At 37.8% G+C, this 27,851-nt stretch overlaps 1 protein-coding gene across 1 annotated transcript; it reads right to left on the bottom strand.

Moving 5' to 3' along the window:
• Positions 1 to 870: 870 nt before the first annotated feature.
• map3k20a (mitogen-activated protein kinase kinase kinase 20a) lies at positions 871 to 26,563 on the bottom strand. Its single transcript, XM_032568524.1, has 20 exons — positions 26,384 to 26,563; positions 23,744 to 23,962; positions 22,369 to 22,456; positions 17,475 to 17,576; positions 15,939 to 16,004; positions 15,815 to 15,843; positions 15,110 to 15,247; positions 12,456 to 12,542; positions 11,287 to 11,361; positions 11,086 to 11,192; positions 7,306 to 7,441; positions 6,432 to 6,476; positions 6,324 to 6,354; positions 6,101 to 6,240; positions 5,937 to 5,999; positions 5,142 to 5,231; positions 3,298 to 3,414; positions 2,556 to 2,630; positions 2,303 to 2,447; positions 871 to 2,209 (listed from the first exon to the last, which is right to left on the bottom strand). The coding sequence occupies exons 2-20, from the start codon at positions 23,900 to 23,902 to the stop codon at positions 1,512 to 1,514; spliced, it is 2,391 nt and encodes a 796-aa protein (XP_032424415.1). The 5' UTR covers positions 23,903 to 23,962; positions 26,384 to 26,563; the 3' UTR covers positions 871 to 1,511.
• Positions 26,564 to 27,851: the final 1,288 nt, after the last annotated feature.

The following is a 27,851-nucleotide window of genomic DNA, read 5'->3' as shown; positions in this document are numbered from 1 at the left end:
CTCTAAGCTTTTTAGAAGAAACCAAGCTAACTGAAAACAACATCGCAAAAGTGGTAAGAAGACAATCTCCAAATTGACAAGGTAAAAGCAAAGACTGAACCCTTGCCTCCCCCCTTTTTTTTAAGATGTGCCATACTATTTGCAGGTTGAGTTTGTTTTAGTGTTTAAAGATCATAATAACTTTTCTATGCGCCCACAAGATAGAACAATAAGTTTGATATTGCTATGTAATATTTTTAATGTTCAGCATTCACACTTTGACCAAAGAGCCATTTATGAGGTCAACTGATACAAGTGGTTTTTCTGCAGTGCAATATTAAGATATCATGAGGTTGCCTTTCCTTCATTATCCACTGTAGGGCTGCATGGTGGTGCACTGGTTAGCACCATCTGCGTATCACAGGGTAATAAGCAGTCACCCTGGTTTCCTCCCACCATGTATCGAGTTATTTGCCCTTGCTAAATTGCCCCCTACCTTGAGTGGATGGTTATAGAGACCTGCGATGGATTGAGGACTTAGTCAAAGTGTGCCCTGGCTCTTGGCCATTAGCAGATGCAGATCCATGGAAGGATTAAACAGGCATGGACAATGGCTAGATTATTCATTTTAAGTGAAATATTAGCTATTAAGTAATTCGGATTATGGATTGTCTTTTTTAAGACACTTTCTGGAGGCCAGTGTTAGCCATTTGTCACCATTATCTATCTTTGAGGTTATAAAGCTAACCCAGTATGCTGGTTCAAACACCAAACTCAACCCTGTTGTGTTAAATAAATGCAGGGCTGGGCTAGCAAAAATAACCCAGTGCGTTGTGTTTGTTCATCAGTTTTAAGAGAAAGATGGGTTGTTAAATAATGAAAGCTCACACGTTTGAAAGAAAATGCTTTATTTTCAATGTCCAATTAAATAAAAACTTGGTATTCATTACAGGTTTATCAGGTAAATGATGAAGTGTCTCTCAGGTCCCAGGTTGTTTGCTGGATTTTTGTATGTTTCAAAAAGAAATAAATTGTAGATCCTGTTTTGACTGGATGGATAGGTCTTCTTGGCCAGACGACTTCTATTTTACTTATTTACTTCTCCTATTCTTAAGGCAGTCGCTGCACAATGTGTCCATAGCTACATATGAATACATATGTTCATAGCTACATGAATTGGACAGAAAAAGATGTAAAAAAGCAGCAACAGATCACAGACAAACCTCCAAAAATTCATTGTATTTTATTTTGGTATTGAGCTGCAATTTGCATAAAACAACAATTATAAATAACCATCTTAAAACTAGTTTATTAGTGGATACAACCAGCCCATAAAATCAAATGAATTAAAGACAAAATGATCTGTTTTGTGCAATAAATACATTCTGAGCATATGGACTCATTCATTTTATCCCAAGAAAGGACATGTAAAAGTAGTTGAAGCTTGACGGATACATATCACACCTCAGTATGGTTCTCTTCCAGCATGCGCTTCATGTAATTCATGTTCTGATAGAAGTAGTTGGGCCACATTATGATCTTCCTCCAGCGCCACGTCCTCCCCTGCCTTCTCTCCTCCCTCGACCTCTGGCTGGTTTATTGTCCTGACGGGGTGGCTTTTTGTGTCGTTCTACTTTGATCCACCCTCCGTCACCGGCTTTGCCCCCCTCTTTTTCCTCACTGGGGTTTCCGGTCACAGACCATATACCCGGTATCAGCGGCGGGCGGCTCTGAGGTGTGACGCTGTAAGTATTTGATCGCGCCTTCCCCGGCTGCCGTGAGCCTTTTCCGCCCTTGTTGCTTCCTCTGTTGTTTGTCCACCAATGCCCCCTCCCCTGCCCGCCTCCCACTGCTAATGCCTTGCCAAAGTAGCTGTTCCTCCGTTGGTCGTACATCCCTCCGGCACTGCGCGGGCGCTCACGTTCCAATGTGCTTTCCGACGTAGTGCTGGATGGACTGCTGCCCTTGGACCCGAGGCTTAGCGGTGACAGTTTGGCCGACAGGCTGCCAGTCGGCGATGAGCAGCGAGAATCGGTCCAGGGAGAGGAGCGCAGGTGGTTTGGAGAGCGGCGCAAGGCAGCGGCGTAGGAAAACGCTTGGCTTTCATGAGCAGAGAGGAACTGAGGCAGAGTTTGGGCCTCAGAGCTGTTCAGACGAGTCGTCTTGTGGTTTGACTTCTGCGTCATCAAGTGTTTGTGCCGCACGTTGTTCATCCATGCAGGATCAAATTCTTAAATAAACAATATGAAATGCACTTTGAATATACTGATTACTTAAAACAAGAGTATTTCTTTAAAGATGTCTTTTAAGAGAAGCAACTTACTACAGTTTGTTCTATCTCTGGTGTCCGCCATAACTGGAGTCGTTTCAATGACCAGCTCCACGTTTTTTATCTCATCTTGTCCACCACTGTGGGTCCACACCAACACGCAGCTGTGTCTGGTCGACTTTGGTGACTTGACATCATTCTAATGTGTCGAGTGAAAAGAACACAATGGAAATAAATATTTAGATAAAGATTTTAACCGTCACACAGGATTCTAGGTTTATAAATTTGCTGTGCTGGAATGACTCGCCTCATAATTGACTGTGTAGTCTATTTTCTGGTTCTGTTCCAATCCAACGATCCATTTATCCATCAGGAATGGTGGCTGCAAGAATAACATAAAAAAGTTCAACATTTGATAGTTGCATAGACAATACATTCATCTTGCAGGCTAATTTACAATGCTTTGCAAAAGTCTTCATGTCCCTTGACATGTTTTTCTTAAATTGCGGAATTTCAATCTTGTGAAGAGGTTTAAAGCAGGATTACATCATGAAACAATATCCCAAGCTTCAGCATTTTATGGAGCACTGTTCAATCCACCATATGTAAATGAAAACAGGATGACACTACGGCAATCTACCAAAAAATGTCCACCTAATCTAACAAGCCTGGCAAAAAGAGAATTAATTAAAGAAGCGAAACCTATGGTAACTCTGGAGTAGCATCAGAGATCTTCTGCTCTGGTTGATGTACTGTAAATTGTCAGTCATAAGAAGTCCAATTAGGAATTTTCCACAAGCCATGTGCGACACAGCAAATGTGTGGAACAAATCTAACTTTTCCCATTACATGCAAAATGCTGTTTTCTATAAAGACATTTATCAACTCCTGCAAAAGTCATTTCATAGTTACGAGCCTTTTGTGTAAACCCGGAGGATCACTGTGACCTAGAAGACTGAGAAACCTGACTGACATCATTCAGGTAAAAAATTTTAGCAATTCTAAAAACAAGGAAGAAAGGAAAAAAACAAATGATTTTCTGCCAACACCTTAGTCATCCGCAGAACTTCCACACCCGGTCTGTTGGCATTAAAGATGACATCTTTGATGTAGGTTACGGCAACCTCATCTCCATCAAGCTCCATGTACATTTTCCATTTGCAGTCCTGGAAAGAAAAGAGGTAACGGCGGGATAATGTACCTCTGCTTTACACGCATGACAAAGTTTCTAATTACACCATTATGTTGGGGAAGAAATTACTTCTTCTTGAACATAAATCAACAGCACAACCTACAGGTAGTTAACTGTAGCGACAGTTTATGGCTTATGAAGCCTCATGCACATGGCGAGACACAGCAAACTTTTAAACTCACAAAAAGAAACGATTTTTAAAAATGCAATTTGTTTAAAAGGTTTTAGAGAAGATTTCAGTCTTTCCCTAACTTATGATTACAAATTATTATATAAATTCAAATTAAGAAAAACACTGGATTTTTGGAAGAAACCAGCAATAATTGTCCAGCACAGGTTGATTTCTTACAGCAAGGATTTTCTTTTTTGTTTGTTTCCCATGAACTGCTGCAGCCTGTGTACATCATACTCCCTGGCACAAATCAGTGCAGTCTCTTTCTGCATGCAGAGTGCTGACATTGCAGTAATGAATCCTCCTTTCCTAAAGAGGTGGCCGCGGAGCCACAGGTCACCGCTTAGCCGTGCTGGGTTCATGGCTCGGGCCATTTCATTGTGTCGAGATCACAGAGAGAGACATCAGAGGAGTGGCGCTAACACACTCGTCTGAGGAGCCTTCGACCTCTCCTTCATCGTCCCTAGGGGCTGGAAGCAGCTCAAAGCACGAGCTTCGGCAAGCCGCTGGCTCAGAGACACACCAATGGCCCCCGCGTTGGCCCCGGCGTCGGCCCTGGACGGTCGCACTGGGGGCTTCCCAGGTCCGCGCTAGTCTAATCACTCCAGCAGAAACAATGTCTGGTAATGATGCCTAGGACCCAAGTGCGTCTAATGACAACTCATACATAATTCAGCACCTTTCACTTGGCTGCACGGTGATATCCTCATTAGTAGGGGACCCTCAGTGGCTGTCAGATGGTGGCCGCACAATCGCAGGCTCTCATTTTGTCTTTGAGAAGTGCAGCTGCTTCCATGACATCGCCAGCAAAGAGGGGCAAAGGGAAAAAAAAAATGCAGCGCGGGTTTGTTTTATTTAGTGCAAAAAAACCTTCCAGTTTGTAAAAACAAGGCTGACACGGAACCTGACACCAGGCAGGGGAAAATAATTAGCTCTCATTTTCTCAGCCTCCTGTTTCCTTCTCCCTGCTGTGTTTTCTACCCACTAAACCACCACATGTCAGAAGAAATGGGAGGCAATTAGCAGGCTCGTTTCAGCCCCGCCGAACACACTGAAAGAGGACTATTTATGATGGGACAATGAACAGCTGAAAGATTAAATAACGTTTGCCTTTTAAAGGAAAATGACTTCTGGCTAAATGGGCTATTTTTGATTAAATTCAAACAGCAAGTGAAGAGCGGCCCCTTTCTCCACAGTTTCACACCCCAACAAAGGGGCTGCGAGCGAGTCGAGGTGGATGTGGTACAAGGCTGAGAGTGAAATGTTTATTTGTCTGGTTTAATACATGTCTAGTGATGCCCTGAATGGCCAGTTTAACAGGCCGCCGTCATGCATCTTCAGAACAAACAGCTCCAGCAGCAAGCGGGCCGAGGAAAGTATCCATTATTATTGCCCAAATGTTCAAAGTCAACTCAGCATCTCTGTGTGGTATTCATTAATTGTTGGTTTCACAGAGCCAATAAGGAGCTGCATCAGACGCTCACAGCTGCAGAACATGTTGGAGTCAATGTGTCTCTGTGCAAACTTACAGATTTTCCTGTTCCTGCTTTCCAGTGGTACCCAAACACCAGCTCCAGATTGACGGTTTTACTCTGTTCCACCTCCTTTTCCAGCTCATCCTTTTGGGGAGAAAAATACAACAAACCCAAATATGAACAGAAAATAGAGATATACCAAAAAAAATCAACTGGTGACTGGCCAGTAAGAAACTCAAAAACATTAATTCAGCATAACCAGTAAGTCATAAATAACCACAAAGCTCTATCTGTTCGATGTAAAATAAGTATTAAATTTGGAAGGTGTTATGGAGAAAAAATGACTCAAAGCTAACTATTTCAGTCACTGATCTGTTTAAACAGAAGACAACAAATTTTCAGCTTCAGTCTGTTATGCAACACCCGGGATTTGGAAATGTTTTAAGGTAAGCCTCTACATTCAGTTTTCATAATGCTAGCTGGCCTAACCAGGCTAATTGCTAAAGCTGAATGGTGCAACTCAATTTCATAATATATGAACTTAACCATCTTTTTAGACTATAATGTAATTTCATCAGATTAAGTACTAGCAAATTTAGTTCATAATTGCTTATTTCCGCCTCTTTTGCTATTGTTGCTCTTAAGGTTTAATGGGCATTTGCCAAATAACAACTTAACTTTTGCTCTCAAAAGGTTTGATGCAGTCACTTCTTACAGATCATCTATAAACACAATTGACTAAAATCGGTACTGTCAAGTTCAGGTTTTCAAAAGACAGGAGATTTTGATCAGTGCACCTCTCACTGAAAGCAAACAACACTTCTCAGTGAAAAAGAAGAAACTCCATACCTTCAGCAGTGGTGGGAAGTGGAGAAACCCAAGGTAATCATTAGTTAACTTTTCAATCTCTGCCTGTTAGGAGGACAATTTTTTTTCACTTTACAGTAATGACAAAAAGGAGTAGGCTTTGAACCTATGCTTTATAGGTTATCAGGTTGTAATGAGCGCCTTGCCTTAAGGTGCATGACGTGACCTTTGGACTTGACTCCCATGTCCTTCATGTCTCTCTCTGTGAGCAGCAGCAACCTCTTCCCGGTGATGTGGTTTTCTTTGAATAGGTTGGCGTAAAGCTGCATGTCACACGTTCCATCTCCTGACACAAACAAACAATAAATTAAGAGCTGAGAGTCTGAAATACTCAGCGTGACACTAATAAGATGCAAGAAAAGAACAAACCTGCACCAAATAAGTGCTGCATCCAGAAATACTGTAAAGGTAAAACAGGAACTGCATTAGTTTTAGCTGTTAGATGATAAAATAGTTACAAAAAACAGTGACACTGACCACATGCTCCTCTGTCCATGTGTATATGTCAAGGGTTGGCAACAACTGCAGAGAAACACAGATTGAAAGATTATAGCAAAGGATTGTGTGTGCAAATAAACACCAGGTGTGTTTATAATTTAAGAAAATGTCAAAATGGAATATGGTGATTTTTGTTTTTTTTTTAGCAATTTTACCATTTACTTTACCAGGAGAACTCTGTTTATGTGATTTGTTATACTCTAAATACTAAACTTGTCGCTAATATTCAGGTGTACAAGATTTATGCTAGATTATATCTTCTTATTTATTAAATTAATCTATTTAACATTATTTTACACTATTTCAAATGTAAAATTTCTCTAAAATAATACAATAAATAAAATAGTCAACCAACAAACTCCTCCTTCCTCTGTTTTGAGCCGAGGTCAGTCAGATAAAAAAAAAAAAAAAATGAAACAGCTTGTACTTTTCTTACCCAAGTAAGAAAGTGCGTCTCAACAACTGCACTCCACCACATCCCGAACAAATTGGCCAATCTTAATGTCAGCAAAATGTCACCTCATCATAAAAGCCTGGACTTCTCTAAGCAGCAGGCTCACATTGCTGTTTCTGCACAGCATGGCACTATACATCCTGAACATAAGGCCCACAGGACATGACATCCATAATGTCCACAGGTGGAGGGTTTTAAACATATCTGATCATTGTTACTTGTGTCTTGCAGTTTGGATCATAATATATCTACATCAAAATAATAAATTATTTGTGAGGTATTGCAAAAGCATTCACGTAGAAATTGGAATGCATGGCTTTTGTATTCAGCCCCTTTATCCTTAGACCCTAAGAAGGTTGCAGGCAGGTCAAAGTAAATACCGGATCACGAGAGACTCACTGGAGTGTTGGACTGTTCAATGAGTTTGCGCTCCCACATCTTCAGACGGCGCTCCCGCTCCTTCAGCTCCTGCTCCTTGGTGCTGAGGTCCCTCTCCAACTTCTTCAGTCGCTCAAGAGTAGCTTCAATCTCACACCTTCAGCACAACAAACATCAGCTTTTAGAGGTAGGGCTCATCAAGATGTTTCCCATCAGCAGACATAAACCTGCACACTTTAACATACATATCATCTTCCAGAATTTTTGCAGCAAACATTTTTAATTTGCAAAAACAAGAAACTCCAAAGAAGGAAGGGAGCAAGGAAGGGCAGAAGGATCGACACAGTGATGGAAAGAAAGAGAGACGATAAATAACAGGAAGGGAGGTACAAAGAACACATAGGCAAGAATGGAGGAGACCAGTAAGAAAGAAAGGACAGAAACAAGCAGGTGAGGAACAAAGGAAGGACACGAAAAAGTAAACAATCAAGGTAAATTCATCAGTTAGCAGCAGAGCTAACGTGGGAGTTTTAATTAAGGCCCTTCTGTTGAATTTTCTTGAATTATTGCACAGAGTTAAAATGGAGAAACAAACAAAAAAAATCATAAAATTTCTACTCTTTACTTCACACATTACATTTTCTGGGCTTTGATATACAATTGGGGATGCTACCATCAAAATATTAAAAAAATATTTAAAATTGATAATTTAATGTTCCAATTTGCACGGAAGAGAATAAACCAATTTAAGCTTTTGAAAGGGTCCCATTTTTATATTCTATACATTTTAGCATCAGGGACTCGTTTGTGTCTTTTCTAAACATAATCTCTCTTTTGTTTTTTAGGATGTTACTGCACTTCCGATCCAGTTGCAATGTGGAGTTAAAAGATGGATCTTTATTTTGTTTTGTTGTGAATGTTGAGCAACAGCTTCACTAGTGCCTTCGTGGAATAAAACTACCTCCTCATTTGCTTAGTAATACATTTTGCCGCCTTTGTTGATGGGGTTCAAGACTGTTTCTACTAGAATTGCAGATAAGTCTTGTCGATGTTGGCAGAAAGACACTGATAACACACCTGTCAAACAGGGAACTCAATTGATGTGTTGAGCTGCCCCAGAACGAATCATGAATTAAACCAGAGCAAAGCTCTGCTGGAAACCCACTAATCCTTGGAAAAATCCAATGCATTATGCTCGACTCACGTTGGATAACTTTATTCTGTCCAGCAGGTGGAGCTGCACAAGCTTCTCACATGGCAATGATAAACAAATATTCTCCAGGCAGGAAGGGCAAACCTTGCTTTTCCTGTTCTTTCAGTTCCTCAGCTCGCTCGTTAGAAATAACCCTGTGTGTTAAACCATGTTACACCTTCCAGAGTGATGAACCTTTTTTAATCTTTTAAAGTTGTGTGGATAAATACTATTTAAGGCTTTCTGGATGTTTATCAAAAAATGTTTTTTTAGCTGATTTTACAATTACGTGTGTTTAAAAAAAGGGAAAATTGCATGAATGGAGTACAAAAGAAGACGTGTCAAGCTTTAAAACTTTACCTACACCAAATGAACAGCGTGGGAAAGATGTGTTTTAGACAAGATTAACTATTACTGCACAAAATCTCAAGGGGGACCTGAAGGATGCGTCCTCTCATTAAAACATTTTTAGCAAACAATTCTTTGGGAGTCACCTTTTTGGAGATAAAATCCAGATTTTCTAAAAGTGTTTTGACTGATGCCTCCCATAGATTTAATAGCAGAAATGGGAAAAGATTATGTTCTTGTGACAAGCTGTTGGTAAGTAAAGTTCCTTTTTTCAAAACTGGCATTGCTAAACCTATATGTGTTGAAATAATGACAAGTAAATGATTCTTCATTTGAATTTATTTAAGAGGTAGTAGCTAAATGGCTTAACAAATAAAAAACAATTCCGAATATTATACAAGCCAAAATAATTCACAAGTATAACAAAAATTTTATTTGGATTTGTGTTTTCTGTAGCTCTGTAGGATATCCTTAAGCTCGTAGTTAATAATTTAAGGCTTAACTGCTCTAAAAGCTGCACACTTCAATGAACATCAAAAATGAACTTGAGGGAAATGAGACATGCGTAAAGATGAAAAAACTGAAATTCCTAGTACGGGGCTCAGGGGGCATAATCGACTGCGAATGGCTGAATACTTGGGGCCTTTTCTAAAAATGCTTAGAACTGCCTATTTTATAGCTCAAACACCAAAATATGTATTCATGCACACAGTGGAAACCATGTTGACTTTACCGCAGAAGTTAATATCAACGGCCTTCCTCATCTCTGTTCTCTGAGGTCCACCCAGTCAGCACCAAGGAAAATAAACAGCGCTCCTGGACATAGTGTATCAAGACATTTCAGCTTCCCAAGCTGCATTTTTTCTTGAAATATGTTCCACAGACATATCCATGAATACTGAACTGCAAATATGTGCAGGTTCACTGACACTGGACCCAGATGACAGCTAAGTGGGAATGCAAAAGTATACTGATTTTGAAAAACAATGAAAGTAATGCAATAAGAACTAGCAGGTAGTTTTGATAACACCCAATCTTTGTCAGTTGTTGCTGGCTTTTTCAGTATCAGTCGAGTATTTAAAAATGAAATCAGACAAAGCAGGGTGATGTTAGAAGTTATCTAAAAAGAAATAATATTTTCTCAACATGTCAAGAGATGATTTTTTTGTTAGCACAATGAGAAAAAGAGGTAGACTTTCAGTAGATAACAGGAATGCTGAATATAGCATATAGAAATGCAGAATGTTCAAAACATTAACTCAACAATAATTTTCAATTTGTTTTAAAATATTAGCAAAAGCCTGTTCTTACAGTAAATCTCCACAAACTGTTTGTGTTGTCACCTCTGCTCCTACCAGGAACATACATAAGGACACTAATTCCTAGAAGGTTGGAAAAAAGAATAAAAAGAAAGAAACAAAATAAAATTTGGCTAAGATCCAATCAAAAAGTTGAAGCTTAAAAAAAGAGATCAGAATCATCTGCAAAATGTTGATCGGCGTATCTCTCTATATATACATATTTTATTCAGCTAAGTAATATTCATTTAAAGCCCAGTGTGTGAAACCAAGATATGCATGATTATGCTGTCTTCTTAAATACTAAATCATTAGAAAAATTACACAAAAGCAGTAACTCTCTTCAGTCCAGCCAACACAGAACCTCTTCATCATCTTTGCCTGTTCTCAGCAGGCACAAGTCTCTTCCTTTATGCCATCATCCAGCAAACTTTCTGTGCAACACATTCTCGCTTTCTGCTTTCCAAATCTGAAATTCTCTCCACCTGCAGATGGCTGCCTGGACACGGTGCAACCAGCACAACTTCTCAGATGAAAAACCCAAAAACTCCTCAGCGAACAGACGAGGCCCGCAGAGAGGCAGACAGAGAATAAAGTGACAGCTGAGACTCAGGCTGTGCTGAACATCACCAAACATCCAGCTGCTCATACAGGCCAATTAAACACTTCTACTTGAAAAAGATGGTGATTATTTTTAGGGTCTTATGGGTAAAGAGAGGAAGTATATCCAGATGGATCATTCTTTGGGGGTTTTCATGTCTTTATGTAGCTATCAGTGTAATTATTTAGGATCTATATGCATGATCTCAAGCTCTTTTTTATGCCTAGCGGCCCCCATCAGCTACATTTCCACATCATTCTTAGCAAACAGTTGCACATTATCTTAGGCTGAGGCAGTATACTGGCAAGAGAAAAGTGTCATAAATGCATTTACAGGCTGTGCAGAAGAGCTGATCACATTACCTCCATTCAGCCTTGTTGTGAAGGAAAGAGTTGCACTGTTCAGGAAGTTGGCTGTCTTTAGCCATAGACTCCAATGTGCACAGGATCTGCTTGAACATCGGCCTTTCCTGCATGAATATATAGATGTACATATATTTATTATGACTCTCAGGAAAACACACATTCTGCATGTGTTTGAATCTGACTGCAAATGTGACTCACTTTTGGCTCTGCAGTCCAGCACTTCCTCATGAGCTCTGCAAAGCTTTCCGGACAGCAGCTTGGGATGGTTAGCCTCTGAAATATCCACAGGACAGAGTAACTTTACTCAGAGTGTCTATTACTTTGACTTAAAACATTAAATCAGAAAATTAAGACTACGTTCTTCCTGCTGAGTAAAACAATTAAAATGGCAGTATTGTGTATTTTCCAAGCACATGGTGCAATTTTAGAGCACATTTAAATAAGTTACATTCAGTTTTTATAAAAATGCTATATATATATCAAACAAAAAGAAACTTTACTCTGCAATTTGTTGCTTTGAAATTGTCCTCTGTCTCTTTAAGAAGCTTCTAGTATTTCTGACACTCCAACAATTCGTCACAACAATAGCTCTATTACGACCGTTCTTAAGAACGTTGGACTTAGAAGTAGTTTGTCTGATGAGTTCAGCAGATGCTCAGTTCCACCAGCTGTTTGCTAATTGCTGCTGCCGCTAGTCTGGAGGAGCTGAGTGGGGAAGGCTTGAGGGAGGGGTGCTCTGTGAGGTGGAAGCTCCAAGGAGGAGGTTTGTGGAAATAGGCATCCACAAGAGATCCAGTATTTGTTGCAGGTCAGTGGGTGTAGCTGTATTGGTCTCTCCGGCACTAACCAGGCAGAGAAACTGATCTCACAAGTCAATACAGTTTAGATCAAGAGATCAAGACTGCAGACAGAATATTTCTTCCTCTGTATTTCCAAACTAGTAGTCCGTGATAAACTCCACTTTGTGGGGGGAGCCCCCTGAGATCTTGGAAAACTCAGTTTGCCTTTAACAGTAGAGATAAAGGGTTGCCACTGGCTGCAGAATCTCATCTTGGTATCTGTGAAGTGAGATTGCGTCCAACAATAACAAGGCTGGTTATCCACTAAAGTAGATGCGACCCTAGACCATCACACTGTCTCCACCACAAGTGGCTTTGCATTGACTGAGAAGTATTGGCAAAAAAAAACCTGTTTTACTAGTAGTATAACTATCATTATAGAGAACCATTGTTACAACAAAGACCAAAATCAACACTTTTACACTAAACGTTTATGCATTAATTCATGATTTAAAAAAAAGCAAATAAAGAACCTAAAGCTCACAGGGTAAGAAATGTATATCTGTATAAAAGCACATCATAAAATACCTCATTTTTCTCCACCACGAGCCAGGCTACTTGCAGGCCTTCGAGGCCTTTAAAGGGTATTTCACGGGTTAGCATTTCCCAAAGCACCTGCCAACGAAAGTTAGGGAAAAGAGTCAGGAAAGAAAGTAATAATGCACATACATGTACAGTCATTACAACAATACATGCAATTAAATTTATTTATGCTAACAGCGCATTGTGTTCCACTCAGGATTTCTAAAGGTATAAATCGGAAAATTAGTTTTAGTCACAATAGTTTGTGTCCAGAATGGGAGGGGTCTGGCGAGATGTCATATGTCCTTTTCCTGACCCTAAACATGTACAAGTCCTGGATTCAGGGAGGTTTAGGCCTGGTGATCCCCTCTGGACACCTAATTGTTTGTTGTTCTAGAGCAGGTTAAGTTCTGGGTGGTTATGACCACACCAGTGCACCAGCAGGGCAACATTCTGTCTGTATGCAGACTAATAACTGTCCCAGATCAGCTCAGTGGCGATAGCAGCAACTGCAAACCTGAGATGTTTCAAGTCCGCTGAGGTGAAGTCTAGAGTGTACAGGGAGAAAAGGAGGGGGCGCTGGTCCTGATGATGCTGAAGCCAATTAAAGTCCTTAAGAAGAAGAAGTTTAAAGCATATAATTTGACTATAATTTTTTTTAACTTATTTTTTTCTTGTCTTCTACAGATTGAAAAGACAATCCTGTGATTTCAAATGTTGCCTCACTCACATCATTACAGAAGCATTTGAACAGCAGTAATATTAGCCTGTTTTCCTGAGGCAATAAAACATTGTATTTACCTTTTCTGATGATAACAAGACTATATAACACTATATTCATTTCTGAGTTAATGGTTATTAGGTTATTTATGATACTATGTGGTTTTAGTTATTTTAAGATAATGTCACTTTGTACTTAAAATGTTATTAAAACGTTGTGATTAAAAATAATTTTACAGCAGATTTGGCCAAGAGTTGGGAGTAACAGTTCTACGTGTAGGGTGATTTCTTTTTACCACATAGGATCAGGTTGGTTTGGATCATTTTTCTCCCTTAATAAATAAAATAATCTTTTAAAAATCAATTTTGTACTTACTCATATTGTCTATGTTTGATAATTACATCTAATTGATGATCTAAAGCATCATCTCAAGTGTGGGAAAAAAAAAGCAAAAACCAGAAGTAAATCTGGAAGGAGGCAATTACTTTTTTATGGCACTTGTACCATATATGAGTATGAGTGAAGGGAATTGTTTGAAAATGAAATCTACATGCTGAAGGGACCTTTCTACAGAATACTGGATCTAATTTGCACATACTGTACAAATTGAGAGTGGCTCATTACATAGTCTAAATTAAACATTTTCTTTCCTGTCCTGCAGAAAGTTTCATGTCCTCTGATAGGAAGTTTAAAAGTGTAACTGAGAAAAGACTCATTTTATGTCTACTTCCACATACCCCGAGGAGCTTTTAAGACCAATGGAAAAAAAACACCAAATTTCTAAGAAGTTGTTCTTCTGCAAAGGTCACAACTCCTGCTTTTGACCACCCACGAAGAAAAAAAAATGTATAAAAAGTGCCTGGCAGCCAAGAGAGAGACTAAAGTGCATTTTTGTGCAAATGTATTTACAGTATTAACATTTTCCACAAGTTTGATTCCTCCTTGCTGGAAGTAAAAGCCTGTCACTCAAGTCTTCACTTTAGAAACAAAGTAGAGTCCAGATTCTTCAGCTCGGGCTTTAATCTTCACAGTTCTCATCAATCACTCTTATGACCTTTCACTTTGTATCAGATTGCCACTTAATTGTACTGGCTTATTTGTAGGACAAATAAATCAATCAAAAGGAAGACAACTACAAATATTTTCAGGAACTCTGTTAATTTCTGAATTAACAACTCGGATTTAGGAATGATGTCACATTTGACCTAACTGTGATGGAAACCTAGTGAGATTTGCTCATTGATGTGATCACTCTGCATCCCCAGAACCAAGCAGAAAACTGCAAAACGGCTGAAACACTGAGTTCCTTTAAATCTAGACTAAAAATCCAACTCTTTAGAGTTGCTTTTGAAAGAAACATAAATTAAACACCACAAACATTTTGATGTATAATGATGGCACTTGGCAAAATGTAATATTCACTGGTTTTCTCAGTTGATGACTGTGTGGTGTCTTCTATGACTTTTGTGTTTGTGTTTTGGTAATATGTAAAGCACTTTGAACTTTATTGCTGCTGAAATGTGCTACAAATAAACTTGATTGACTAGTGATCGGGTAAAGATGTTCAGAAATCCAAATAAATGCTTTGGCATAACATTCATCACCACTTTTAGTGAACATCGCAGACATATTGTTGACAATTATAACTACACTGTATATTTTTTTCACTGTTCACTTTTAAAAGAACCCTTTCAAGAAACACAAAAAATTGCAGGCTTTATAAGTTAGTTGCATTGCTATTGTGGATATTAGGGACACGGCATCAGCAGTTTTCTGACGTGAGAACGTGATTATTTCAAGGTTTAACAGGCGTTAATCTTGTGTGCAAGATTTGTACAAAATTTTAATCTTAAAGAAAGTGGTATAAGCAAATATGCATATTTTGAAACTGAAAAGTGACAACATATCAACTTTACACCAGTGTGTTTTATAAACTCACCACACCATATGAGAAGGTGTCGCATGTCTCTGACACAGGGAGGCTCTGGATAACCTCCGGAGCCATCCAGGGAAACGTTCCCACTAAGGACATGTGCGTTGTGTGGGATAAGAACTTAGATGCCCCAAAATCACATATCTGAGTTAACAAAAACAAAATAATTAGACCTGCTTAGTGATATTTAACATATAATAATTGTATTATAAAATATGATGAACTTAAATCTTTTCACACAATTTAGGTCACAATAAAAAATAAAACAAATAGGAACGATCTTGAATTATTAAAGCAAATGTAAACAACAGTACATAAACAGCATTTGCCTCAGAAACTCATCAGAGAACCATAACCTTGATTCTTCCAGCTACCAGATAACTAATCATAGAAAAGTCTAAACTGAGCCTTGAAAACCCTGAACTGAAATGATAGTAGTAATTTTTGTTTCATGTAATTAAATGTGATCCAATCTGTCAAGTAAGTTATACAGGCCGCACTTCCAGTGACTAGTTATAAATGTAAAGTTAGTCACTGCCCTCTTGTGTTCAAGCTGCAGATAAATACAAATACTTGTATTTTCCTGCTCTAAAACTTGGACAAAACACGACTCAAATTTAGCAAAATACCATATTTTAATGTTTGTATTATTATTATTATTATTATTATTATTATTATTATTAAAACAAAAAGAGAAATGTAACAACTTACCTTGAGAACTTTGTCGGCGCCCAAAACAACTGAAAGAAGCAAACATAAAAAACGTCTCTAAGTCGTAACAGATGTAAATGTTGTGAACTTGGTTTAATTCGTGTGTAGATATGAAATCCGTTACCATTCCTGGATTTCAGGTCTCTGTGGATCACCTTAATCGGGGCCTCTGAATGTAAATAATGCATTCCTAAAACAGAGGAGAGGAGTGAGAGATCAGCGGAAACTCGCTTTGCATGGCTTGCTTCTTGTCCCTAAACACAAGCTGCAGGTACCAGCAGGAGCTGAGAAAAGCCCACAAGTGAAAATGTTTAAAATCAAAATACTTTCTAGCATTCAGCAGGTTTTCCTGTGAATGCTGTGAGTTGTTTAGTTATAAAACTAAAGTTATAAAACTAAAAAACTCTGTTAACAACCAAAGCCAACAGCAAAAAATAAATCATATCTGATTGTATCTCTTTAGGATGAATTTACACAGTTGCACTTCTGCTTCATTCATAAAATCATAAAAGTCATGTTTTGTCATTTGATAAGATTTATATGTATTTCTTATCTTAGACTGAAATAAACAGAATAATTTATGACTTTTTATGAGTGTGTGTGGATTTTAGTGGGTTATTCTGTTATTTAAACCATGTGGGTGGATTTGGGTGAGTCATGTGCTTCTGTTTGCATTACTAATAACAGACCAAGAGACACCATTTAAAACAAACCAGTGAAGTCTGACTGGTTTGTAATTTATTTGTTACATTTTATCTATCAGCACAATACATAATTACCCGGTAAGAAGGTTTCTAATCCATTTCAAAACTAAATACGTGTCCAGATTCAGATTTCTGAACAGTTTTTAAAACATCCTGGACAATTGAGTGCAACACATTTACCCTGAAAATGCACACTCGACAGTCAGATTTGACAATAAATAGTAGAATAGTAGAATAATAATAATAAATAAAATAATAATAAATAACAGTTGGTCTGTTCATCCCAGAAATTATGGCGTCTGATTTGGTAGCGTGATGTAAGCGTCAGTTCACAGTTTTTTGGTATCAGCTGCTTTTTAAATCCTATCATGTTTTAACTTGAATTAAATCTGTACAAATTTCTACAATAATTTTTAATATCTTTATATTCATAATAAGAGATAAATAACAGCCTCAAGTCTTTTTGCAGTTTCTCACTGGTTTTATTCCGTAATGTTCCTATATTTAGCTCCAACCATCTTTCCATCAACTGTGACCAGATTCCCTGACTGTGCAGAAAAAAAGCATCCCCACAACATGATGCTGTCACCACTTTGTCGTGTGTCCAGGGTGATGTACAGTATTTGTTTACCATATAAGGCAGAATGCTTAGTTTTGGTTTCATCTAAACAGGGCAATATTGCTTCATAACTTTGCCCTGCTTTCAACATCTCCACAATTTTATTCCTCACTGATCTGCACAGCACACATTTCGGTTTTCATTTGTAAAAAGTTTTAAAACTCTTAATATGTGTATCTGTAATGTAATGACAAACTCTAGGAGAACAAATACTTTTAAATGCACTGAACTTGCAGTCTTGTCACCTCCAGATAGTTTTTCTGTTCTTCAGTGTGTTGAGGGAAAGAATATCTCCTTGTTCTTCTGTGCTATAATGAAGAAAATAACTCATCTTTACCTTTAGCAATCTCTGCAGCCCAGCTCATGATCTGCCCCATGTCCATCTCCTCGCTCTCGTCACTCGACAGGTAATCATAGAGGGAGCCACCGCTTGCATACTCTGAGGAAACATTAGGAAATGTGTCTTTGATAGAGGAAAACACCAAGAACTCAAGTTTTCTGAGAATTGTTTAAAAACTGACCCCACATGAGTGCCAGTTGACCGCAAGGTCTAGCTCAACCATTGAACTTCCTGTTGCCCTTTGTCTCTTCTGGAGGTATTTGTCACTATCTAACAGTCCCACAACACAAAGGAATAACCTCTCTGGCCTGTTTTCAAAGGTTTCACTTGCATACTTCTAATGAGCCATTAGCAGAATATAAAACTTGACAATCACACTGTGCTCTGCAAAATCTGCTTTGCAGAAAAAAAAAAAAGAGAAAGCCCAAGACGCTGGAAGAAAGGCTTTGATGAAGCTTCTGTATATCAAAGATATGTAGAGCAGGGAATGTTTCATTTGTAGACAGGGGCTATTTAGGTGCTTCAATAAAGATAAACAAGCAGCAGCTAGAACAGCAGGAAGGCTCTGTTTGTGCATAATAACCAACGATATCCTAACGCGGTACTGTAAACATGCACAGGCACCAAGACAGGAGCCTAATTAACAATCATAAAACACAAAAAAAAGACTCATTATTACAGCGCCGGACTTCATGGGGCTTCTTTCTACTTTCACAGCAGAAGAAGGAGTGTGTTTCTAGATGTAAATACTTGTTTCTTACAAAATTACTTCCTTATTTCGATTAAAGCTTCTGCACTTTGCGCCTGAACAAGTTTGTCCACATTGCACAGATAAAAATGTTGTAAAGCATACTTTCATTTGAGCTCAGAGAGATGAAAAGGCTAAGTTAACTTACATTTAGTCAAGCAGGCAAACCCACCTTTACCCTCAAACAACAACTCAGGTAAACTCATCAAATTTATATTGCTGCTAAGTGACAGCAGGTATGGATAAACTCCTGCAAGTCCCTGTGAGACTTCATAGAAAGAGGAAACTGGCTGTGTCAACATTCAGGGGCAATTTCCAGCAAGGCTGATGAATGAGGACCTGGCAAAGCAAACAAGTAAAACTTTTTTTTCTGTTGATTGTGCTAATTAGATTCTGCCGTCATAAACTCATACAGCTTGCCTCGCCGCTGAAGGACAGCTCAGGACTTCTTTCTCTAACTCTTCTGAGCATTTTCCTTCACTCTATCCGGAAAAGCTCGCCAGCACGGTATTTCGTAAAAATAAGAGTGTAAAAAGTCCCGCAGGGCCATTCATGTTAAGCTGTAATGCAGCTCTTCTGGGAATAATAAATGTTTTTCTTCTGCTGCTGTTCCAAGAAAAAGGACAACCTTATTTCAGGACAAACATGTCTCACTTTTACTGGAAGGCCGTCGTTAACTTTAGATGGATCATAATTTTAATTTAAAACTCTAAAATATATCCAAAGATTTATGAACGTGTACATTTTGCTGCAATGGTTTGAGAAAGATTTATTCTTGTCATTTTTTATGGCAGTTTTGTGAAAAAGACGTAGTATATTTAGCTTCCAGTTTAATTTTTTATCCACATCCAAATTCATCCATCTTTTTATTGCACTTTACACAACTTCACATGCACACCCCTGTTAAAAAGCCGGCATTTTGTGATGTAAAAAATTACACAATTATAAATTATTTCAAAATATTTTCTATGTATAATGAGACATTTATGTTGAACAATTCAAGTCATAAAAAACTAATTTGCTAATAAGAAAATTCTTAAATTAATCAGATTTTTAGCTCCTTTGGGTTTTATTTCAGCATTCTGTCTTTTGATGGAGTCGATCAGCATCACACATCTTGATTTAGGAATATCTGATCACTCCACCTCCCACTGATTTTCATGAGATTTAATTCTGGGCTTTGACTAGACCATTCCAAAGCTGAAAAACTATTTGTTGAGTAGGATGTTTACCTGGACCTAGTGTAACATAAAAAAAAAAAATCTATTTTCAGTCTCGTTTTTTTTTATCAGGCAATTGATTTTAAATCATCTGAAAAAAAAGCAACCTCCCAGCACAATGCTGCCACTGCTCTGTTTCACTGTAGGCCCAGTGCTCGATGGATTAAATGCAATGTTGTTTCTTTTAGATGTACCAGTCCAGAGACAAAACTTCATCAGACCATAAAATTCTTCCACAAGATTCTGGGAGAGTTGTGTAGAGATGTTGTATTTGGAATAAAATGATTCTGTCTTGCAACCATATTCCTTTGTAAAGGTGTGTGGAGAATGCATAAGATTGCTATCACATGTAAACCACAAACAGCTGCTTCAGTGTAGATGTTGGCCTCCTGGCAGCTTCGCTGACCAGTTTCTGTTGCGTCTTTTTAGTCATTCTAGAGAGCGGTCCAAGTTTTATAAAGTCCTGTATCATATTTTCTGAAAAGATCAATGACAGCCTTTACTGTACCATGTTTCTCTCCCTTCTCCTGACTGACATCTTAGTACAGTGAGATGGTTTTGATCTTTTGGAGCCTCTCTGCAAACTGTAGCTTTTATTAAATGCAGGACCCAACAGGACAAAAGAATTGAAATAAACCTTAAAGGTACTTTTAGGTAATATTAGATATGAAGACATTTGAAAAAAAAAATTGGCTAACAACTTTGTTAGTTTTTCACTATAATTTTACAGAATAACTATTGCATTGTATGTGGAAAAAGTTGTAAAAATATTAATCTTGGTCTTAGTTTTGCTTCATAAAATCCCAGATTAGAATGTTATCATAAAGTTAATTCATATCAGAAGGAGTGTGTTTCTAGATGTAAATACTTGTTTCTTACAAAATTACTTCCTTGTTACTTATGAAAAAAGGAAAACTGGGCCCCAATCTCTCGAGTGGTCTTTGCTTTTAACCCCTGTTGCATGGATATATTTTTCTACCACACTTTTTCCTCCCACTCAACTTTCCATTTACATCCTTGAAATTGGCGCCTTGTTTGGCAGTGACATTTTGTGGCTTTTTCTTCTTGTGAAGAGTCTCAGTGACTGCTGGACAACAGTCAGGTTATCACTGTTATGTAGGTCATAACGTAGCCTTTTATTGATTAAAATCTTTTATTCCATTTATTATAAGCTATTATAATCAAAATGACCAGAAATAAACCATTTAAAAGTATCTATTTTAGTGTAATGGCTGAATTTCAAATTTGAATTATGAGAACAATAACTTTATGGTTTTATTGCCAAATAATTTATTGGTGTAAACTCAAAGCCTTGATGAAAAGAGGTGAAAGGCCTTGCTCGGGATGTGGGTGAGACTCTTATAGCTTTCATTCACAACATATTTCCTCAACAAAGGCTGGTCTTTGTTCAAATATGGACAGGACATTAAAAATGTGGGAGAGGGCTCTGCTACCAAGAATGCAATCCTTTCTAAACTTCACAGATTTTTGCGCACTGAGTCACCGAACACAAACTGTTTATTTTAAGCTATTTTCATTGTACAGTGAGCAACCAGGCAACCCAGCAACTTTTTCTTAATGGCTCATTTTCACATCTTATATGGACACTGGCTGCTGCCTGAACCAATCAGAAAATAAAACTTCACATGCCTACACACGCTCACATCTGCTGCTGAGGTGTAAGGACACATCGTTCTCCAATCCCAAAAAATCCCTTGGGTTTCCAACCACATAGTCTACATCAGACGCAGCAGATCACCAGCAAGTCAACTGAGGTTTCAGGAAAATTAAAAATAAATAACTCATTAAAATATGTTAATTCTAATAATAAAAAGTAAAAGGTTAAGGGAGAAGAAGAGTTGTGTATCTTTTGTTAACTCTTTGGTAGATTGTTTTATACCTTTTGGTGCAACCACTGTGCTTCCATTCACTGGTTAAATATTTTTTTTACCTTAGTTCTTTGATTCTAATTATAGAACTTTTTTTTCTTGACCTGACTTTTTTACGTTCTGTTTTGTTGTTGTTGTTGTTATTTCCTGATAGAAGCCTCCTATTGAGGTTTTCATTGTCTAACTGGATTTTCTTTCCGTAACACTTCACCAGAGCTGCAGAGGAGCCTTATCAGATTTCACAGAAATAAAAGACCAATGACACGCATTGCGATGAATTCAGGTCAGCAACTTTTAGCTCAAACTGCTGTTAATAAAACAAAGCTAACTGAGATCAATAATGCTTCTAAATCCATCACTAAAGCACAAAAGGCCTGCAGTAATCAGCTCTATATAGTCAATGACACCAGCTACAGGAACAACAGCTGAAGCATCGTCTAAAACCACAGAAAGGGTTTTTTGAAGTGTGGTGAAGTAAAGGAAGTTGTGTGGCCTGTTTTTCTACCTTTCTCTTCCAGTGAATTGAATGCAGACGGTGCAAAGCTTTTCAAGGCTGGCCAGTCCGTGAAGAAAATCAACATCCTAAGAAACTCGTATTAAGTATTTTGCAAAAATGTCTAAAGAAATATAAAGAATGTTTCAGAGTCCATGCAAACTTTCAACTTTGGTGCAATCATGCAAACTATTGTTGCTGCCTTTGAATTTCTGATTTCATTTATGATTGCCTGATTCAATAAATCTTTGAGCTTATTTCCTACTTTAAGAAGGATTTTACCCAGTGCTTTGTGGTTTAAACAACTGCTTTACTTTTTGCCCTTTACATTATTGGCCCTGAACCAAAGGAAGTAAATAATACTGTCATGTACACAGAAAGGCTGCATGATCATTTACACTAAACATGATTATGTTTTTCTGTATTTGTTTATTATTGCTTTTGTAGAAATGTATCAAAGACTCAGCTCTTTATTTATGTATTTTTGTAACTTTGTAGTGTTTGATATTTCTATTGGAGGAGGTTTGATGTTTAAACTCACCAGTGACGATTCCATAGTTGGGAGCCTCAACAATCGCACCATAAAACTGGATGATGTTCCGGTGGCTAAGGACACTGAGGATTTCTGCCTGAGGAAGAAGAAGAAGAGATAAAAAATAACTTTAAAGATGAAAGTAGGTTAAATTGCTTTTGACTTTGGTCTGAATAAAAACAGCTACCTTTAAGAGTCAAACGCTTGACTTGTTTACATTTTGCCTGCAGCACTATTTGCAGAAATATTTTGACAAGAAAATGTATTTAAAAGTGTGAAATGTTAGCAGAGATTTATACAAAGATCATGAAAACAGTGCCTGTTTATGGGCGATCATGACTTATGTTACAAATGCAGCATCAGTCCTCCCAAAAACTGTGAAGTGGAAGTTTGGCTGGAGGCTGCAGCTCCAAGGAGGAGGCGCTTTGTGACAGCGAGCGTTCAGGCACCCTGAGTGGATGGATTGAAATGATTTCTCAAGCATGTATGAAAGAATCAAATCAACACTCCAGTTGTGTTTTAAATGAGGGAATCACATTGTCATATCATATAATGCTCAAAAGTCTAATAAAGCATTCAATCTTTGTCGGCACAGGCGCTAAAATCGAAAATATTGTAGGATAATTCAATGATTAATGTCTGTAATATATCACAATATTACAGACATTAATCATTGAATTATGATTCAATGATTTTTTTTTTACTGTTAGTAAAAAAAAAACATTAAAAAAGTTATCTTAAAAAAAATAACTTTTAATTGCCTGCGAATGTATATTTCATCCTCAATTAATTAAAAGTGTAGCATATATAAAGAACAATTAATGTCTAATTTTTGCCCAGAAAAGCTTACGTCTGGTGGTTTCTTGAATGAACAGAAACCTGACAGAATGAGTTCATTTAATTGTTATCACAGTCTATAATTAAGGGAACAATTGGTTCAATGTGAAAGGATTACATTATCATTTTCACTGAACAATCATCTCTTTAGCAGCTGAGTGAAGTTGAATGGATATCTGTGATCTCTTACAGTTTCATAAAAGAAACAATGGGCAATATTCAAACGCTCAAAGGCCAACCCGTGTAAAACAATTTCCCCTGAAAAGATTTCAAAGATAAATCTTTTTTTGTCCTTAAGAGAACTAGGGTGTGCTTTCAAAGAGATTTCAGGAGCAGACTCTGCAGTAATTGGGCCAAACACTTTCTTTCCTTTGGCAATAAATGTTTCTTCTTCCAGCACATTTCTCAGAGTGGGCGAGCATAATGACCATGAGTGATGGGTAAAGAAGTCACCACATCCAGCTAAATGGGGTAGTAATTAAAATGATTACCACACTGACAATTAAAAAGTATGTAAAAGGGGACCCCGGGCAATTATGTCTCCTACCTCGTTCTCAATCTTCAGCAGTTTCTTCACTGCTACCTCTTTGTCCTGGGAGATCCACCTGGCCCGGTACACGCTCCCGAAGCTGCCGCCGCCGCAGTTCTCGTAGAAGAGGACGTCATCGAACTGGATGTGCACGAAGGACGCTCTGGGAGACGACATCTCATAATGACGCTCGGCTCCGACTCAGCTTCACGACAAGCAGTTGAGTCCAACCTGCAGCTACATGAAATAATCAGACACATCAGTTTTGATCAAACTCAGCTAAAATGAAAGGCTACTTGTCTGCTTGTATAAGGATGCTGGGGACGATGCAGCCACAGATGGACTTTTCCTTTATTTTTTTTTGTTTGGCTCAAGCAGGTATTGTGAGTATAAACCAATGCAAAAGCAGGGAGGGATCCTCATATTCTCTTTATCTTTCCAAGCCAAGAACGAGACAGCTCTGCTCACGTAGAGGCCAAACATGATTTGTAAACTCATGTTGGGAGCTGCCACAGCAGAATCCACAGATTGATTTTCACCTCCCTTGTTTGTCTGCAACAGCATAAAAGCATCTTGTACAAAAAAAATAATAATAATTCCATCATTACAGGAAATTGTAGCTCTGTTATTGTTCCTGGGCTTCCCCATTTACGGCAGAGCAATTACAGCTCTTAAAAGGCTGTTACCTTGGTCTTCATTGGGATTACTATCCATCACAGTGGGAAATGTCTCCATTGTCACAGAGGGGAGTCGCCGCTTTCTGCTGATTTACTTGTATTCAAGCTATACTTAGCTTCAAAGCAATTTGCTCAGTAGCCCAGTTCCCCAACCTCCAGTATTGTCCGACCACTCAAGAAGCCAGGGTTACTGGGATATGGTGGCACTCCTCCAGTCATTGCTGCAGGTTTCTCACCTGACAGCAAACACGATTTCAATGTGCAATCACATCTGATGGCCAAATAGCAAATCCAGAACCAGCCTGAGGCATAAGCAAACTAAGCTGCTGCTTAGAGCCTCTGGGACAAAACTGGGCACTAAAATGTGCTTGACTTATCAGCAGAAATACAGATACAAATATATTGTACTGAAAGTTTTTATTAAAAATAAGCCTAATTTTGAACTTGATTCAAATTTATCTGCATATTGGGTCTAAAAGAAACATTTAAAAGAACCAACAAACACATTACTTGTCATCAAATTAAATCAAACATCAATTGCTTAAAAGTTATGTTAATAGATAAAATGCAGTGCTTACACATTTTCATGTTTGATTCCTGTTAAACAATAATTAACAGCTAAACATGTTTTCCTACTTTCTGGCTGAACTGAAAATGCAAAGATTTCAACAAAGAAAATTCAAACACGAATTTTTAAAAACAGCTCCAATTCTGCACAGCTGAGAGTCAACAAATACTGTAAAATCCTACATTAATAATCCTAGCTCATCAAAACTGTTTTTCATTATAAAAACAGAATGTGAGCCACATCGAAAGATATTCAATGGTCATTTAAAAAAAAAAGTGGTGCCAGCTCAATATTTGAGAAAAAAGCTTTAATTTACTGATATGTGTATGATTTGGCAGGAAAACGCAAAGCAACTTTTACTGTAATGTGTTCAGATTTATCTGCAGGTGTCCGACTGTCATCCTGAACGAACAGATGACATGCATGAAAATGAAATACCTTTCCTTTCTAGTTTCTTAGAGTTTTTGCACATCCTCTGACTGTAATTTATGACCAACCGAATTATAAAATGATTTTTAGTGCACTGTATAACATAAGTCCAAACCAGATAAAATGTAACTCTAACTATAGATACATTTTCTGTATGGTTGTATTAATTTGTTCTAATATATTTTTGTAAATGAGACCTGTTTGTCCTGTAACATGCCTTTAGACGACATTTGTCATTAATTGCTGCCATTTACATAAACTGTCACTTTTTACAGCAACAACTTCCTCACTGAAGAGTGGTCCAAAGACATCAGTTGGTGCTCATGTATGGTGTGTTCACTAATCTGCCTCTGGACAACTGATGACCAGTTAGGGCCCACCAGACGTAAAATTGCCTGATTCTGGTCATCATCTCATTTCTCAATGCATGTCCAAATTTAAAACCAATTTAATCATTTCTGCTGGCTGTGTCTGTGCTGATAATCAGTTAACGCTCACTGTAACTATGAATACACTTTAATAAATAACGGACATATCTCTGCCTGTTTTTTTTTTGTTTTTTTACTGAAAACCCAGTGAGCACATATTTGTCTACGCAATTTATTCACCGACTTAGTTATAACTCAGACTGTCACGTCACTAAAGTGGTGTTGTAGCAAAAGCCGTTCTATAATATTACTTCAATGGTTGAAAAATTGCTGAAGGGCCCAGGTCAAAAACCACATGCAGACTTTAGTGTATATGATCAATGGATAACTGCTGCTTACAACATACATAGGCTACTACTGAATGGCAAGTAGTAGATATTACGCAGCAGTTCGACTCCTGTACGCCCTAATCTACTGGAAATGGATCTTACTACAACTTGTCCGTCTCCACATGGCAGCAGAAACTCTTCCAGCCTGTAAATTTGCCTTCTTTTCCCACTCAAGGAGAAAAGAGGGGAAAGTCACAGGCTGGGAAGTTGTTAGAAACTTTACATACCAACATTCAGAGTTCGGTGTGAAGCCTGGCAGCAGCGGCTCGGTGCTCCTGGTCGCGCCGGGCACGAAACAAAGTTAAAGGAATACAACTGGTAGTTCCGGGGAAATCAAATGTGACGTTCTTTCATTTCTGATTTCTCTTTCCCTACCCCAGTAGTTTGACTGGTTGCGCAACTCTGGGGAAGCGGCTAGTTCAGCAGAATAACCCATTTTCCCAGCGACCAAACTGATGACAACAGCTCCCCCTGCTGGAAGACAGTGGGATAACCTAACACTTTTCCAGATTTCTTTACATGTTGTCGATATTGCCAGAAGTGGGTGGAGTAGTCAGAAATTTGCGTAAGACCAGTATTACTCCCGTATATTTTTTTCTCAAATAGAAGTAAAATTAAAAAATTAAAAAAATCAGATAAAAAAGGCCAGTCTGGGTAAATGCTTGATCATAACAACTTTTTAAACGTGTGAAAATAATGCAACAGGACAGACCAAAATAAAAAATAATCATGTGCAAATTATGATATTTTAAAGGAAAACACTGTAAATACAACAAATTAAGACAGAATAAACACACATGTCCAAATGAAGGTTTTCACAAGATAAGCTTGAAATCAGTACTTACAAATTGTAGAACTGCTAAATATTCTTTAAGTGACAAGATGCACTGTGTACTCAATATTTACTCTCCTCCAAAGGGTTTAGCAGATAGAAAGCAACAGTTGAATAATTAGGTTTTTGCACAAAGAAACCTTATTCACTGAAAAATATGCAGATTCATAGACAGGTACAAAATATACTGCTCAAAAAAATAAAGGGAACACTTTAAGTGTTAAACACCTGTTTAAGTGTTCCCTTTATTTTTTTGAGCAGTGTAATAAAAAAAAAGCCCTAAGAGACTGTACAGTAAGAGCAAATTTACAATATGAGTAATATAAAGTACATTTATTAAAAACCTACTTACACAAAGAAACATGCAGCTAAGTAGAATAATTACAAATTTCTAAAATAAAAAATGTATAAAAAACCAGCTCAAAATAATATAATTCAAGTCAAGTAAAAAACTAAAATGCAGTAAAATTGCTCCCACAGGAACTTTTATTTATTTATTCAAAACCGTACACAAGTAAATTTAACTGAGTACCCATAACTACAATAGTTACTATTCACCTCTGGTGAGAAATAATACTCAAACAGGACAAACATTATTTTAAAATGAACTCAATAGGAATACAAGAGTATTAGGTGAAACAATTACTCAAGAACTTTACAAAGTACTAAACAATTTAGAAAGGTGATCTGTCATGTTTTTGGACTGTGGGAGGAAGTCGGAGTACCTGGAGGGAACAAACTCCCTGCAGAAAGAACCCTAGCTGGGATTCAAACCCTGACTGGGGCAGGGAGTGTTTAGTGTCTTGAAAAGTTCAAATTACTTCCAGTCATAACATATACTGTTTTCTTTATTTAGTCTCATT

The sequence above is a fragment of the Xiphophorus hellerii genome, chromosome 7, assembly GCF_003331165.1.
Source record: "Xiphophorus hellerii strain 12219 chromosome 7, Xiphophorus_hellerii-4.1, whole genome shotgun sequence".
Classification (NCBI taxonomy): domain Eukaryota; kingdom Metazoa; phylum Chordata; class Actinopteri; order Cyprinodontiformes; family Poeciliidae; genus Xiphophorus; species Xiphophorus hellerii.
Note: the sequence above shows the minus strand (reverse complement) of the source record. Positions and strands in the feature narration are given on the sequence as shown.

What these genes read in the sequence shown, in the direction of transcription:
- map3k20a (XM_032568524.1), bottom strand. Translation starts at nt 23,902, where the DNA reads ATGTCGTCTCCCAGAGCGTCCTTCGTGCACATCCAGTTCGATGACGTC. An exon ending in GCTGGACTGCAGAGCCAAAA is followed by an intron (nt 11,193 to 11,286) that starts GTGAGTCACATT and finishes ATATTCATGCAG; the next exon opens with GAAAGGCCGATGTTCAAGCA. An exon ending in GCAGCACTTATTTGGTGCAG is followed by an intron (nt 6,241 to 6,323) that starts GTTTGTTCTTTT and finishes TGTTTGTGTCAG; the next exon opens with GAGATGGAACGTGTGACATG.